Here is a 17,935-nt window from a genome sequence, read left to right as displayed (position 1 = left end):
TGCACGAACAGCCGCCTCTGTGCTTGGGTTCTCTGTTCCCTGTCCCCGCGCTGCCACATTTACCGTTAATACACCATGTATTTTACTTGCTTGGCTGATTATAGTCTGTCCCTCCCACTAGAACGTGCTCCTGGAGGGCAGGCAGCGCTTTTGTTTTCCCCACGTGGTAACTTCAGCACTTGTGCCTGGCCTGTAGTAGATGCCAGCTGTTTAAAGAAGAAATTATTTATATGGCTGTAGAGCTCCCAGTAGGTATGAAGTAAAGCTCTCTCTGTATTTGCAGAACGACAGAGGAGAGATGCCTGCTGATGTGGTTCCAGACCCAGTGGAAATGCCCTTGGAAATGGCCGACGCCGCGGCCACCGCCAAAGAAATCAAGCAGATGCTGTTAGATGCGGTGCCTCTGTCCTGTGATGTCTCCAAGCCCCTGCTTCCAAATTACGACCCTGTCACCAGCAAGGCAGTGCTTGCGTCAGCTGGCCTGAAGTTGGGGGACCGTGTTGTTATTGCAGGACAGAAGGTATCGTGAGTAACGACAGTGTTTCAAGCTGCGTCCAAGGTCACTGTTCGTAGCCTGTGTGCCGACGGTGCATTCAGTGTGGTCAGTTTTGAGTCTTTAACAGAAGTTCAATATGTAAGTAGAGAGATACTTAATTGAAAATTTGAAACAAAAATTCACATTTACCATAAAGTGTGGTTGAAGAATATAAACTATTTGAACTTTATAATGAAGACACCTTTGTTTGGATGGGAAATGAGTGGACTATGTAGGGCTGTTGAGTGAACTGAGGGGCGTGGTCAAGCCTGGAGTGTTTCCTTGCCCCCCTCCCCCCCCCCCGCCCTCCTCTGTGGTGTTTCTCCCACAACTAGGTCACGCAAATGAGCAAGGTGGCCCTCGCCATTCAGGGGCGTCTGGCTTTGAGACCCCCACAAACAGTGAAATCTTAGATATAATTTTAACCCAATAATAAAAATGTATGTGGAAAAAGGACCCCACCCCCGGCCACCCCATTGAAGACGCTCCAAAGCCTCAGTTTCCTCATGGCATTCACTTACTGCCATTCTCTTTTCTCTTGATCCCTCATCTGGGATGGGTGTTTTGTTCTGTTTTTTAGGATTTTGGGGCTGTGGAGAATGGAACAGGGAATTCCTGTTGGAAATTGAACTTTCCAGTGTAGTTACAGCTGAACATTTGGGTAGGCTTCGGGGGAGGGAGATGACTGTTTCTCAGAAAACGCTGAAATTTGGAAGTTTGCTTGACTGAGAAAATTGCCTCAGGAAGGATGGTAAGCTGCAATTATGCTGAGAATGACATTTACCAACTTCCGAAAGGATACATTTATAGGACATTTGTTAGTTTTTCATCGTCCTCTCGGTGGGACCAAGTGTCAGGAAATTACAAATGCAGAGCATTTTTTAAATTTAGGATTAATATTCAGCTTCTTTAGTATTCCTGTCCAGTGCCTGAGAATGCACTTTTAGAAGAGTTATTCTCTTGTTTTATTTTACTTTTTATTTTGGATAATTTAATTAAAAATTAGAAGCATATAATGGACATGCATATACCAGTCAGCTGGGTTTAACTTTATCATCTTGTTCCAGTTTTGTTATGTTTTTATTTTCTTTCAGTCTATTGCTTGGCTTTTTATTCTCTGAGGAGTGTCTTTCAAAGAACAGAAATTTTAAATTCAAATTTTAAATACCAACTTTTTCTTTCATCGATTAAGTGTTTAGTATATCTAAGGACTTACTATGTTTTCTTCTAGGAGTTTATAATTTTAGGTTTTACATTTAGTTTTATGTTTAATTTTGAGTTAATTTTTATATAAAGTACTAGGTGTAGGTAGAGGTCCCTCCCTCCCTGCCTCCTCCTCTCCCTCCTTCTTTCCTTCTCCCCTCACCCACTTTTCTCTTTTTCCTTCCATCCATCCATCCATTTGTTCCAACACCATTTTTTTTTTTTTTTTTTTTAGACACTGGACACTTGGGGACAGTCCTTTGTGTTTACTCCAGCTTCAATAAACCTTACCACTGCCCCTCATTCTCCCAAACAGCACCATTTTTTGAAAAGATTGTTCTTTCTCTCTTGAATTACCTTTGCTTCTGTGTCAGTTGACCGTGTATGTGTGGGTATATTTCTGGATTCAATTTTGATCCATTAATCTAATAGTTATCCTTTCTTCAATACACTCTGTCATGATTGCTGTAGCTTTATAGTAATTCTTGCCATCAGGTATTTTTAGACCTTCATTTTTTTTCTTTTTCTTTTTTTTAGTTCCTTTGCCTTTCCATGGATATTTTAGAATCAGCTTAAAAACTTATAAAATTCCTACTGGGATTTTGAATGGAGCTGTGTTAAACACAGATCAGGTTGAGGAGAATTGACATCTTAGAAATGCTGAGTCTTTTAATCATGAATACATTATATTTAATAGGCCTTTGGTTTATTTCATCAGTTTTGTAGTTTTAAGCATATAGATATTGCACATACTTTGTTAGATTTATACCTAAGCCCTTCATGATCTTTGGTGCTATTGTAAATGGTGGTGGTTTTGAGATTTCATTTTCCAGTTGGTCATTGCTAGCATATAGAAATACAATTAATTTTCATTTATTGACCATGTATCTTATAACCTTGCTAAATTTGTTAGTTCTATGGGCCTACATTTTTGTGGATTTTTTGAGATAGCCTGTATAAACAATCATGCTGTCTTTTAATAGAGATAGTTTTACATCTTTGCAATCTGTATACCTTTAATTTTTATCACCTATTTCATTGCCTAGGATGAATAGAAATGGTAAAAGCCAACATCCTTGCCCTCTTCCCAGTTTTATGGGGAAAACACTGTCTTTCATTATTAAGTATGATAATTGTTAGCTGCAGATTTTGTATAGATCTGTCTTTTATTAAGTTGAGGAAATTGCCATCTATTCCTAGTTTGCTGAGAGCTTTTTTAAAATTAATATCATTCTGAAAGGATGTTGAAATTTGCTACATGCTTTTTTTTTTTTTTTGCACGTGTCAAGAGAAAAAGGTTCCCTTCACCTTTTAGTCTGTGGCTATGATGGGTTATATTAATACTGAAATGTGGAACTAACCTGTCATTCTCACGATAAACCTCACTTAGTCATGATGTATTCTCCTTTCCGTATATCACTGGCATTAATTTGCTACTATTCTGTTGAGGATTCTTGTGTCTGTGTTCATGAGAAATATTGGCTTACACTGTTGTTATAATGTCTTTGATTGGTTTTGGTATCAAGGTAATGCTAGCTTCATAAAATGAGCTGGGAATTGTTCCCTCTATTTTCATATCCCAGAAGAGTTTATATAGAACTGATACTATTTTTCCTTAAATTCTTTGGTAGAATGCACCAGTAAGTCCTCTTTCTAAGATTTTTAAACTACAAATTCAATATAGGTATGAGCTTTCACAATTTGTATCTTTTGAGGAATTGGAACATTTCACCTCATTTGCCAAATTTATAGGCATAGAATTATTCATAGTATTTTCTTACTAGTCTTTAAATGACTTAGGAAATGTAGCAGTAATGTCTCTCTTTCACTTGAGATGTGTGTAGTTTGTGTTGTCTTTTTATCCCCCCTTGGAAGTTTATTAATCTTATTTGTTCTTCCAGAGAACCAGCTTTTTGTTTCATTGATTTTTCTCTATTGTTTTTTTGTTCTTAATTATGTACCTGTATTATTTCCCTCCTTTTGCTTGCTTTAGGTCTTCGGTTTCTAGTTTCTTAAGGTGGGAGTTGGTATCATTGATTTGAGACCTTGCCTAATACAAGCATTTTAATACTATAAATTCCCCTTCTAGCACCGCTTTTGGTTTTGTATCCCATATGTTTTGATAGACTGTGCAATCATTTTCATTCAAGTTAAAGTATTTTCTGATTTCCCTGTGATGTTCTCTTGTACCACAGGTAATTTAGAAGTATGTTGTTTAATCTCCAAATATTTGAAGATTTTCCATATTTCTTTCTGTTAGTGATTTCTGGTCTAAGAACATATTTTATATGATTTCTGTTCTTTTACATTTTTATCCTGCTGTTTTGGGTGGAGATTTTTATACATGTCAGTTACATCAAGTTTGCTTGTTTTTTGGTTCTTTGTTTTATTCTTACAGATTTCCTGCCTACTTGGCCTGTTGATTATTGAGAGGTGTGCTGTAGTCTCCAACTATACTTGTGGATTTGTCTATTTCTCTTTTCAGTTCTGTCAATTTTTACTTAGTATGTTTTGAAGCTCAGTCATTAGGTGCATACAGATTTAGGTCTCTTGTGTCTTCTTGGTGAATTAGCTCATTTATCATTATTTAACGTCTCTTTTATCCCTGGTTAATTTCCTTGTTCTGAAGTCTACTGTAAGAGAATGTTTTTTTGTTTCTTTTTTAAATTCTGTGGTAAAGCTGCAAGAGTAGGACACTTAGAGCTACTAGTAATACTCAAAAGTTATTCTGATTTATATTTTCTTTAGGTTGGAACGTTAAGATTTTGTGGAACAACTGAATTTGCAAGCGGGCAGTGGGCTGGCATTGAGTTGGATGAACCAGAAGGAAAAAACAATGGGAGTGTTGGGAAAGTCCAGTACTTTAAATGTGCCCCCAAATATGGTAAGGACGAGCTTATCTAACTTAATTAAGTTAAAGTAATCACGTGTTTACTCTTTCATTGTTTTAACCTAAAACTCTCCCCCTGGTCACTTACGTAATAAAAGAAGGGCTGCATTTTCTTGCTGTGAGCAGTACAGCGGCCAGGAGACCCTGTCTCAGCAGGAGAGCGCCTAGCTCTCTAGACCCCCCTAAAATCCTGCCTGTGGTTGTATCGTGACTGTGCAGAGGGCTTTATTATCAAAGAAACAGAGCACTCTGGAGGTTGTAGCTTGAAAAATTGGAAAAGCAAGTGAAACCAACTTTATTTCTGTACTCCTGAGCTGGGATGATTCTCTTTCTGACAAATGATTGTTCAATTAAATCCATGCTCTCTCTCTCTCTCTCTCTCTCTCTCTCTCTCACACGCACACACACGCACACACACACACAAAACACCTTGACACATTGATTTCAGTTTGTCACATACTATGTTGTGAATATTTTTCCTTGTCATTAGATATTCTTCTAGAGCATTCAGTGTTTCATCTCATAGCTCCACGGGAAGGCAATATGGTGCATTGCTGAAGAGCATGGGCTTTGGGGTCTGAGTGCTTGGGGGTGAGTCAGCTTCTTTACTCACCAGATATGTGACCTTTTTTCTTTTCTTGTGCCTCAATTTATCTTCTATAAAATGTGGATTACAGTACCCAAAGAATTCATGTAAGGATTAAATGTATTGATAAATATATAAAGCAGCTAGATTAGTGCTTGATTCCCTGTAAGCACTCAAAAAATATTAGCTATTTGCTAGCTGCTATACATTTGTCAAAACGAGCAGCTCCTTTTGTCATACACTTAAGTGGATCCTCGTTTATTTGGCCTATTATTAATATTTTTGTTTATAAAAATTCTCATAAGAGTTGAAAAACATAAAAAAGGAGGAGGAAGAAAAAATTGTCTGTATATTTTTTCTGTTTAACTTTTTCACAAGATTTGGAATATATATAGCTATATATTCTGCATTTTTACTTGACAGCCAATATAATTTCCCCAAATCTTTAAATATTGTGATTTTTATGTCTCCATTTCCTTGAATTTTTCTTAATTCTCTTCTCCCTCAATCCCTGGCAACTACTGAGCTTTTTACTGTTGCAGTAGTTCTGCCTTTTCCAGAAGACCACATCATTGGACTTATACAGTATGTAGGAAGCCTTTTCACTTTGGCTTCTTGCACTTAGTAATATGTATTTACTCATGTCTTCCATGTCTTCTCGTGGCTTGATCCCTCATATCTGTTTACCGCTGAGTAATATTCCATTGTCTGTGTGTACCCCAGTTTACCCTTTCACCTACTGGGGGATATCTCAGTTGTTTCTAAGGTTGGGCAATCAAGAACATTTTATGATAAATTCTAATATTGGTAATACTGCTTTATGCTTTTTAATAATTACCAAGGTGAATACATGTACCTAGTTTAATAAGTCAAATTGTTATTGAAAGGTTTTTATTGTAATAACAACTAAACCCTTTGTGGCTTGCCCTTCCCTGACCCCAAGGCCTGCTCTTCAGAGACAAGAACTTTCCAACTCTATTAGCTGTATTTTTTGATATTCACATTTGTAAATCATATATTTATATGAAGCTTTCTCGATTTTCCCAATTTTAGATGTTTCCCATCTTTTGACTTTGTACTATGAAGAGAAAGACTTTGTACTCACACTATTCTAAGACAGTTTCTTTTGTTTGTTTGTTTCCTTTTTTGTTTTGATGGAACATATTCTTCAGTATCTTTGACGAAGGACGCATGGGAGATAGATTTTTTGAGATGTTTTATTCTAAAACAATGTTTATTACTACCCTCACACTTCATATGATAGTTTGGTAACATAAGGAATGTTAGGTTGGAATTTATATTCTCTCAGTATTTTTGCAGGCGATACTTTATTGTCTAATGTAGTTTGGCAAACCTCTTTGGTGAAGGGCCACACAGTGAGTATTTTAGGCTTCGTCGGGCATAATCTCATGTTGCAGCTACTCCGCTCTCCTGCTGTGGTGAAGACGCAGCCAGACACAACATGTGAACAAACGGGCTTGGCTGTGCTCCAGCGCAGCTTTACAAAAATAGGCCTGCGCGTTGGGGCAGGTCATGGCTCTCCCACTCCTGCCCACTTGAGCTTCCAGGGCTGCTGTTTAGAAGTTTCAGAGTCTTTCTGTCTGTCTTCTGTTCCTGACCTTTCCCCCTACTCTTCGGGAGCTCCTTTGGACACTTTTAGTATTTTTTCTTCTTTTTGTCATTTTCTTTTTTATTTAGAATTTACACCCCTGATGTCCCTTACTAATATTTTAGTGACATTTGGGAGAAATTGGAGTTAAACACACATGTTAAATACATATGTTTTAGTGGCGTTAGGGAGGAACTGTAGTTCAACAAATGGGCTGTGTTTCTCTGGAAATGTATTACCCTTCTTTTTAAAAATAATTCTTCTTTATGTGTTTATTTTTACTTAAGCCATACAATTTTATGTCAAGATCTGAAAAAAATCCCATCAATACTTTGATTAGTATGCGTTACTAAGTAGGAAGATTAGCTCACACACTGCCCATTTTGAGTTTTGATGGTATCCAGTCATTGCTTTAAGTTTAGTTTTGGTTCTCCCAAATGATTTGGTTAATTAAAAAAAAAAAAAAGTGGGACAACTGTGATAGAAAAACAATAAATAAATTAAAAATTAAAAAATAAGAAATAAAATAATGGAATTACAAAATTTAAAAGACCAAAAAAAAATAAATAAATAAAAAAGAATAAGAATTATATAGATGAGATTTTACATATAAAAGAAATCTTTTAAAGCCAAAGAAGTAAATATTTAATTATTTTATTAAAATAAACATACTGCATCACATGGAATTTTTTTAGTAAGACTGAAAGAAAAATCACGTAATTTTTTTAGAGTAAAGAATTAATTGCACATTATTGTTATTGATAGAAATTTGAAAAATAATTCATAGTCTGCTCTCATAATTATATTTTAGTTTCCAATTTTCTAGTCCTTTTTATAGATCTAATCATAATGTAATAAAATTTTAATTAATTTTGTATTCTTGATTTACTTTTCATATTTTTATATTTCTACATAATTTTTATTTTTTTGCTTATGAATGGTGATATTGTAGTTCATCAATATAGTTCATTCATTCTATTGCCAAAAATTGTTTTTCCTACTTATAAATAGTATTGCAATGGTGAGATATTCAGGTATATAGACTCTTCTTCCTATTTTTAAGTTTTTTTTCATGATTAATTTTCAAAAATGGGTCATAGTATTAGTAAACTAGAAATTGTTTTGGCTCTTGGAATCTATCATCTCTTTATAATACACAAATGTAACATTGTAACATTTGGGCACACCTCTAAGTGTAAGTATTTCCTTATAAATAATGCCATCAAGTGGATTTGCTCGGAGTTTTTATCTTTCCGTGAGATTGTACAAATTTATATACCCAGTGTATAAAATAATTTTTTCCAATTCTTGGCAACACTGGATGTAATCATTATCAAGGTTGTGCGTGTGCATGTGTGTGTGTTTGGCAAAGAATAGGAAGTCAAGGAAGATCAGATAGGCAGGAGACAGAAGAGAGAACATTGCGGATAAACCAAAGAGGTAGGAAAGTCAGGTTAAGGTATTGTAGAATCCAGGGGAGGAAAGAGCTTCGAGATCAACAGAAAAGTATCATAGTTGGCACTTGTTATTCTTGTTAGCTATTAACAAAGCACTCACTTTTTGTAGTCTTGAGCATTTCTACAATCCTATTTTAAAACAAGTTGTTTATAATACTGAGGGTATATAATATCACATTTTACTCATGATGTCTCTTTTAGATTATAAACACTCATTGTAAGAGTGTAATATACATATTAGGACTTAATTTTCTTTTAAAAACTGTCTTAGCCAGATAATTTTGGTATTTATAGTTCATATCCACTGTCTGTAACATCTATACATACTTATTGATACTGGATTTTTTTTTTGCTTGGATAAACTCCCTTTTAAATGGAATTCTGTGCTCCCAGCCACTGCAAGTAGGCACCCCCTTTCCGTGCCTTGCGTGCGCCTCCCTTCCCCAGCACACACTGCTCTGTTTCTGATCATCGGGAGCTGAGGGCTAGGCATTTAGGGAACATTGCATTTTATACTCAAAGGACTTTTTTATATCTTTATATTGTAAGGCACTGTAATTCAGTATGGTGGGGGAAGGCAGAGATGAGTAATACTGAATTTTCTCTTCTAAAGCTGTATAGCTTGAAGAAAGATAAAACATGAACATAAGAAGCTTTAATATGGGAAAAATATAAGTCTGAAAGGACGTGTAAAGTGATGTGAGAGAGAATTTGTCAATAGCTTAGTCAGAAATAATTCTAATGGAAAACTGTTAACCTTTACTCAGTTCTCTTTTCCCTGTATTTCGCTTAATATCTGATTATGTGTCTTGTATGTGATTCTTAAATTATTGTGTGGTGTTGTTAGTCTTGACAATTAGATTGCCAGCTCTTTGAGACTTTCTGTATCTCACTCCAGGACACCTAGCAGGCACTGAAAAGGAACTTAAAGGTTTATATTACTAAGTCCTTGCCTTGGGCCCTTTATTTGAAATGCTTTTAATTGCTTAACACTAAAATTCTACCTTCTCCCTCAGGTATTTTTGCACCTCTTTCAAAGATAAGTAAAGCAAATCGAAGGAAGAATGCCGCCCATGCTCCTTCCACGAAAGCTGTTCCTCTCACCAGGTCCCAGAAAACTGATGTAGCCCATGTAACGCCAAAAGTCAGTACTGGTAGGTCAAACCAGGAAGTTAAATATCTTCTTCAGCATTTTCATTTTACTCGTGGAATGCCTTATGCCTTATATTCAGATTCCTTCCCACCTTTTTTGCTACCTAACCCTGAATCTCATAAAACCTGCATCTTAACGTAGTTTCAGTTCTCAATCATAGTTCATGATTTTAATTCCTGCCAAGAGTATTTCAGAGTTGTTCCTTTTCTTCCCTACTATCTCATGCCCTTATTACCCCCTGAATCTAACCTCACAGATAGATTGTGCACCTCTAATGAATCTTTATACAACTAGCTTTATGTTTATCACGTATTCAAAAACTTCATTGAGTTTTTAAATAAGAAAATGTCCTGACTCTTGAAACTGGCAGGCAGAGTTCTTGGGCTGCTTGGCGGAGCCTTCCCGCCTCTGAGGCCGAGCGGAGGTTTTGTCGGCGCCTGTCTCCTGTGCGTTGTTCTCACTCCCCACTGACGGCTTCCTCCTGCTAGTCCCCGAGAGCAGTCGTTTGCTTTGTGCCTTTTGAGGGTCTCGCCGTTCTTTAGCTCCTTTTTCAGATCCTGTTTCTCCAGGGAAATGTCTCCGAGGACCCCGATCACTTGGATCTCCTCATCGCCTGACTCCGTCCACACTTTGACCTGTACCACCTCATTGTTGTCTGTTACCCTGGGTTTTGTCCTCTGACTACTTCACTTGGGCAGATCTTTCATTCTCTCTGCAAAATCTGAAATCTGACGACGAGAATGTTTTGTATTTTGGTACGCACTGTAGCACACAGCACAGAATAGGGGCTCGGTGCCTTCTTGTTACCTCATTAACACTTGGTGCAGGAAGGCTTTCTACTGTGATTCAAGGATTTTGTCCAGGAATTTGGTTGGCTTTTCTAATCTGTCCCATTGGGCTATTTGAATAACTCTTTGTCAATACTGCGCTTCCTAATTACTATAGTTTTAAAAAAATGCTTCCTGATATCAGTAGAGGAAAGCCTCCCAACTTGAACAATGTCTTATTTATCAATGTTTGAGCCCTTATCAGTCACACTTCTGTATAAATTATAGGATAAGCTGGCACGTTTCTTTTAAAATACTTTCATTGAAGTTTTCATGGGTGTTGCATTTAAACTTTAAATCAGGGTGGCAAGAATGGACATCTTTACAACATTCAGTCTTTTAATTATGAGCTTGGGCTATGTATTAAGTTAGGTCTTCTGAAAATATCTTAACAAAATTTTATAACGTTCTCTATGGATATTATCTACCTCTTTTGTTCTGTCTATTCCTAGGTATATCATACTTTTTGAAGTCGTTGTAAATGGGATCCTTTAAGCAGAAACCCTGAAGTTCATAGCACATGGGGAAAGAAAGCTCACAGAGAAGCCCTCTATTTCTGGTCTGAGAGTGGGAAAGGAGCCCCCTACTAGACAGAAAGTGGAGGAAATCCTTGCTTGCTTTCTGGAGTACTTTCTCCCCCTTTGGTTTCCTCTCCCGCCCCTAGGCAGCCCCGTGAGGTGCGTCTGCAGCTGCATCATCAGCAGCAGCGGATGGACAGGCTCCACCTCAAAGGAGCAGAAACTTTGTCTCTGACTGGAGAAACTGTGGTCCCCACAACATGCGTGGAACCCCCATTAGATTGTCTTCTTTTTTCTCACTACTTGGCCCCAAGGCAGAATCAGTCTCAGGAGGTTGTAGGACAGAGCAGGGAAATTAAAGCCTGCACATTGCACCCAGAATCCCAGGAAGGGGCGTGCCCTGGGAGAGGCAACTGTCGGGGAGACCGTGGAGGGGTGGAAGCTCAAGAAAGTGACCTCAGCATGTTGGGTGTGAAGTCTTGGGCTTACTTCCAAGTTGGGTGTGCACGGGTGTGCCCAGGCAGGCCCCAGATGGGTGCTGGGTAGCACGACACATGAGATGGGTCCCCAAAAAGGCTTTGGCCACCGAACTGACATTGGACCCACAGTCACAGAAGGTGGGTGGGAACTTCCACCCTGAACCTAACTGGGTCAACTGCCCGCTACCGCAAAACAAAACAAGACAAAAAACAAAACAACATTCTCCATAGCATTTAAACAAGACCCAGAGCCCTATACAGTATTCATAATCTATAGGATGCAATCCAAAATTGCTCAAAAATGAATAACCAGGAAAATCTCAACATCTCTCAGGGAAAAGACAATCAAAAGATGCCAGTCCTGAGATGATAGAGATATTTATCAGATAAAGGATTTACATAACATATAATAACCAACGCTCTGAGATCTGGCCAAGAGGGCAATGTAGGCAGATGCAGCTGCCTCTTCGCACAACCACATCAGAATTACAACTAAAATATGGAACAACCATCAGCCAGAACTGTCAGAAATCAAGTTGAATGGAAGTCTGACAACTACCGAATTAAAGAAACCACAACCATCAAGATGGGTAGGAGGGGTGGAGATGCAGAATGGCTGGTCCCACACCCGCGTGTCATGGATAAAAATATGGGAGGGATATCTCGGGAGTGAGGGGTTCCACCCCCTGGCTGGTTTGGCTCAGTGGATTGAGCGTCGGCCTGCGAGCTAAGTGTCGCTGGTTCGATCTTCCAGTCAGGGCACATCAGAGAAGGAAAACTCTGATTCCAAAAAACCTCCGCTGCCTTGCAGCATACCTCCTCAGGGGAAAGGCTAAGGGAGTAAACCCCGACAGAAAATCCGGAGCCGGAGTCCCTAAGGCGGTTTGACGTTGTAGTCAACACCGGCAACTCCTGCGGCGCACCTGAAGCCAAGCTGTATTGACTCTGTCTTTCCCCTTGGACCCTTCAGCTGCGAAGAGAGGGGGGGTCTGCTGCATGGGCAACAGCTGGCCCTCCATATCACCCTGCCCAGGCTTTGTAGCTTCACTGGAGAGGACACTCCAGCGTCATCGCAAGATGTCGACTTAACACGGGAGGAGACAGTTACCGGTTATAAGCTCATCCGATTGGCGAAGGAAACGAGCGCCAGGGGTCTCCTCTGACGGTGGGAGAGGTCATCGCACCTCACTGGACAGCTACCGCCCGCCTCAAGCTGGGCAGCCCCCAGCCAATTAGGTGCCGTCTCGCCATGGCTCACCTGCCCCACTGGGTGCGTGGGGATCAGAGAGGCGTCTCTTGAAAAGTGGGCCACAAAACACTCGCACCAGGCAATTCCAAGCAAAAAACAAGAAAGAAGCCTCCAGCTTTTCGCCTCGCTAGCTGGAACATCAGGACCATGTGTCCCGGACTTACTGCAGACCTTCCGTGGATCAATGGTGCCAGGAAAACTGCCGTCATCGACAGGGAACTGGCACGACTAAACATCGACATTGCGGCTCTACAGGAGACCCGGTTGGCCGACAACGGAACTATCAGAGAAACCAACTACACCTTCTACTGGCAAGGGAAGTCTCCGGACCAACCAAGACAGCACGGTGTTGGGTTCGCTGTGAAGAACACGTTTGTTAACTCCACAGAGCCACCCACAGGAGGCACAGAGAGATTACTTACCCTCTGATTGTCAACAACTTTCGGCCCAGTCAGCATTCTTAGCACGTATGCCCCAACCCTCTGCGCCACCACTGAAGAGAAAGAACAGTTCTACCATGCACTGGACGAAGCGTTATCCAAGATCCCCAGAAGTAACGCTCTTTATCTCCTTGGAGACTTCAACGCAAGAGTAGGAGCCGACCACATGGCCTGGCCCACCTGCCTCGGAAACTTTGGGAGAGGAAAGATCAATGAGAATGGTCAGCGACTGCTTGAGCTTTCGTGTCACCACGGCCTGTGCGTGACAAACACATTCTTCAAGTGCAAAGAGATCCACCAGGTGTCATGGAGGCACCCCCACTCCCACCACTGGCACCAGCTTGACCTCGTCATCACCAGAAGAACGGATATTGGCAGCACCCTCCTCACCCGCAGCTACCACAGTGCAGACTGCGACACGGACCATGCCCTCGTGGTAAGCAAGGTGCGCATAATGCCGAAGAGGTTGCACCACTCCAAGATGAAGGGTCGCCCACGCATCAACACCAGTTGTGCCAGCAACCCAGTTAAGACCCAGCAATTCATCAACAGGATGGAAGATGCACTCGGCGAGGGAGTGGCGGCAGATGACATTATCGAATCCAATTGGCCACGTCTCCGCGACGCCATATACAACTCCGCCATTATTGCTTACGGGAAGAAAGAGCGGAAGAACGCTGACTGGTACGAGGCTCACTGGGAAGAAATGGAACCCGTGATCGAGGCTAAGAGGAAGGCCCTACTGGCTTACAAGGCCACGCCCACTCCCAGTACACTTCAAGCTCTACGGGCTGCCAGGAACAAAGTCCAGAAGACCGCCCGCCACTGTGCCAACACCTATTGGCTAAACCTGTGCAGAACCATCCAGGAAGCCGCCGATATAGGCAACGCACGAGGAATGTATGAGGGTATCAAGAAGGCAACAGGCCCAATCCCCTCCAAGATCGCACCCCTTAAGTCCAAGACAGGTGAGGTCATCACTGACCAGGAACAGCAAATGCGGCGGTGGACCGAGCACTACCTTGAGCTGTACGCGACGAGGAACACCGTAACAGACACTGCTCTTAACGCCATCCCAGACCTACCAGTCATGGAGGAGCTAGACACCCCACCTACTGCGGCAGAGCTCAGCAAAGCCATCGACCGCCTCGCTTGCGGGAAAGCACCAGGAAGCGACGGAATCCCTCCAGAAATCCTAAAGAGCGGGAAACCAGTCCTGCTACAGCCACTCCACCATCTACTCCGTCTCTGCTGGAAGGAGGGTTACATCCCCCAGGATATGAGAGACGCCAACATTATCACCATGTACAAGAACAAAGGAGACCGCAGCGACTGCAACAACTACCGGGGCATCTCTCTCCTCAGCGTCGTCGGCAAAGTATTCACCCGGGTCGCTCTTGCCCGCCTGCAGACCCTTGCTTCCCGTGTCTACCCAGAGTCCCAGTGTGGCTTCAGAGCTGGCTGATCAACAGTGGACATGATCTTCTCCCTACGCCAGCTGCAGGAGAAGTGTCATGAGCAGCATAAACCACTCTACCTCGCCTTTATCGACCTCACGAAGGCGTTTGATCTGGTCAGTCGAAGCGGACTCTTCAGCTTGCTACGGAAGATTGGCTGTCCACCACATCTGCTTGCTGTGGTCATGTCCTTTCACGACAACATGCACAGCACGGTGTCCTACAACGGCGCAACCTCTGAGGCCTTCCCAGTCAGCAGCGGAGTAAAGCAGGGCTGCGTCCTCGCGCCTACGCTGTTCGGAATCTTCTTCTCCATGCTCCTCCAATACGCCTTTAAGGACTGCAGCGAGGGTGTCTTCATTCACACCAGATCCGATGGCAAGCTCTACAACCTGGCCCGTCTACGAGCCAAGACCAAAGTCAAAGAGGTGCTCATCCGTGAGATGCTCTTCGCCGCCGACGCAGCCTTGACATCACACTCCGAAGAGGGACTCCAGCAGCTAGTCACTTGCCTTTCCCACGCATGCAAGGAATTCGGACTAGCCATCAGCCTGACGAAGACGAACGTTATGGCTCAAGGCACGGGGACTCCCCCATGCATCACCATCGACGAATACACCCTGGAGGTTGTCAACGACTTCACTTACCTCGGGTCCACCATCTTGAGCTCTCTGTCAGTTGACTTGGAGGTCAACCGGAGAATCGCCAGGGCAGCCACAGTTATGGCCAAACTGAACCGGCGAGTGTGGAACAATTCCAGCCTCACTGAGAAAACCAGACTGTGCATCTACCAAGCCTGCGTACTCAGCACTCTCCTCTATGGCAGCGAGACGTGGACCACCTACGCAAGGCACGAAAGGAAACTCAACAGCTTCCACATGAGGTGCCTGCGACGCGTCCTGCATGTCGCCTGGCAGGATAAGGTTCCCAACACCGAGGTGCTGAAGCGAGCCAACATGAGCAGTTTGCATGCAGTTCTTAGTGAGAGACGCCTCAGGTGGCTCGGCCATGTCAAAAGAATGGATGCAGGCCGTATTCCCAAAGACCTCCTCTACGGCGAGCTAGCAGAAGGCCAGAGGATGACAGGGCACCCAAAACTGCGGTTCAAAGACATCTGCAAAAAGGACATGACACAATGCTCCATCAATCTCAACACATGGGAAGTTCAAGCAGACGACCGCCTAGCTTGGAGGCTCACGGTCAGACAAGGTACGTCACGTGCAGAGGCTGCACGCAATGAGGAGGCGGTCCAGAAAAGATCGAGGCGGAAGCAGCGTCAACAGCAGCAACAACAGCCATCTGCCTTCACCTGTAACAAGTGCGGCAGGGATTGTCACTCCCGAGTCGGACTGCACAGCCATTCTCGGCGGTGCAGATAGACTCTCAAGAAGCTACGCCATCGTCTCTCGAGACGGACGGCTGCCGATGATGATGTTGATGAGGGGTTCCAGCCCCACACCAGGCCCCCCAGCCCAGGGCTCCAGTGCCAGGAAGATAAGTGTCCATAACTCTGGCTGTGAAAACAGTGGGGATTGAGTTGGTGGAAGAAACTGCTCCAGTCCCAAACAGTTCATCTTAAAGAACCCACACACAGACTGACCTGCTCAGACTCACTCCCTTTGAGCTCCAGCACCGGGGTAGCGCTTGAAAGGCGCCAGTGGCACACAGGGAGGAACTGAAGTGTCTGGCATCAGGAAGAGCAGAGGCCATTGTCTCTTTTCTGGGCCTTCCCCCCAGAGAGCTGGAGGGCTGGTTCCATTATCTGCAATTCCATCAACCTGGATAACACTGTTTGGCCTGCCTTGGAGATCCCCAGAGACTCCACCCAACCCAATTTATGGGCACACCCAAGCTGCTTTTCCATATGAATGGCTGGTCTTGGCTCATGCTTGACAATGTCTTAATCCTCTCAAACAAACAACAGCTGGTCTCAGTGAGCCCTAGATCTGGTACTATCAACAACCAGCTTAGAATCATAGTTTGGCTTTACCTGGGAATCTCCAGCACAAGTAGCAGCCATTTCAGATTGCTTTATAGCTCAGGCAGGGTGGCCCAGGAAAAACACAGTTGGGGGTTGACCTTGGCCTGCACCACCCAAGAAACAGAGCCAGCACAACCAGTGGATAGCTACAGCCCACACTGGAGCACCACCACCTTGCCCCGGCACAGCTGATCCTCCACAGAAGGTGGAAATTGGTGGTTAATGGTCACAGCTAGTCCTTGCAGCTGACTGGCTTGGGTAAATCCCTCCCCTTGAACTGCCAACAGCAACCAAGGCTTACCTAGAAGAGGAGGCTGTACTCAGCCCACATAAAGGGCATGCCTTGAGTGCCCAGCTTTGGGAGATAGGAGAGGATGTGCAACTGGATCCTATAAGACACCTACTACATTAGGCCATAGTACCAAGACACGGAGTCAAAGCAGCTCTACCCAATACACAGAAACAAACACAGGGTGGCTTCCAAATCGAGGAGGCAAAGAAGTACAGCCAAAATGAAAGAACAAGCAAAACGAAATCCCAGAAAAAAACCTAAATGAAACGGAGATAGCCAACCTATCAGATGCAGAGTTCAAAACACTGGTGATCGAGATGCTCAGAGAAATAATTGAGTATGGCCACAAAATAAAGGAAGAAGTGAAGGTTATACAAAATGAAATAAAAATATACTGGGAAGCAACAGTGATTGGAAGGAAGCCAGGATTCAAATCAACAGTTTAGAACTAAAGGAAGAAATAAACATTCACCTGTAACAGAAAGAAAAAACTAGAATTGAAAAAAATAAGGAGAGGATTGGAAACCTCTGAGACATCTTTATATGTACCAGCATCTGAATCATAGGAGTGCCAGAAGAAGAGGAACAGCAAGAAATTGAAAAATTATGTGTAAAAATAATGAAAGAAAACTTCCCTAATTTGACAAAGGAAATAGACATACAAGTCTAGGAAGCACAGAGAGTCCCAAACAGGTTGGACCCGAAGAGGACCACACCAAGACACATCATCATTAAAATGCCAAAGGTGAAAGATGAAGAGAGAATCTTAAAAGCAGCAAGAGAAAAGCAGAGAGTTACCTACAAAGGAGTTCCCATAAGACTGTCAGCTGATTTCTCAAAAGAAACTTTGCAGGCAAGAAGGGACTGGCAAGAAGTATTTAAATTGATGAAAAGCAAGAACCTACAACCAAGATTACTCTATCTAGTGAAGCTCTCATTTAGAATTGAAGGGCAGATAAAGTGCTTCCCAGACAACGTAAAGCTAAAGAAGTTCATCATCACCAAGCCTTTATTATATGAAATGATAAAGGGACTTACTTAAGAAAAAGAGAATCAAAACTATGAACATTAAAATGTTAATAAACTCACAACTATCAACAACTGAATCTAAAAAATAAGAACAAAAACAAAGCATACAACCAGAACAAGAATAGAATCATAGGTATGGGGATCATTTGGAGGGTTATCAGCTGGGAAGGGGAAAAGGAGAGAAATGGGGAAATGGTGCAGGGATCAAGAAGCATAATTGGTAGGAACAA

General features: G+C 42.3%; 1 protein-coding gene across 2 annotated transcripts in view; it reads left to right on the top strand.

The window, feature by feature from the left end:
• CLIP4 (CAP-Gly domain containing linker protein family member 4) overlaps positions 1–17,935 on the top strand; it is a 53,036-nt gene that overhangs the window by 17,755 nt on the left and 17,346 nt on the right. For both annotated transcript variants that reach the window (XM_090280986.1, XM_090280987.1), the window contains exons 7-9: positions 284–520; positions 4,487–4,622; positions 9,297–9,434. In XM_090280986.1, coding sequence (XP_090137112.1) covers positions 284–520; positions 4,487–4,622; positions 9,297–9,434 — 511 coding nt within the window. The remainder of the gene's footprint in view (positions 1–283; positions 521–4,486; positions 4,623–9,296; positions 9,435–17,935) is intronic.

This window comes from Furipterus horrens, unplaced genomic scaffold (genome assembly GCF_987537825.1).
Source record: "Furipterus horrens unplaced genomic scaffold, mFurHor1.1.pri manual_scaffold_6, whole genome shotgun sequence".
NCBI lineage: Eukaryota > Metazoa > Chordata > Mammalia > Chiroptera > Furipteridae > Furipterus > Furipterus horrens.
The sequence above is the reverse complement of the archived record's forward strand: the minus strand, read 5'-3'. Positions and strand labels throughout refer to the sequence as shown.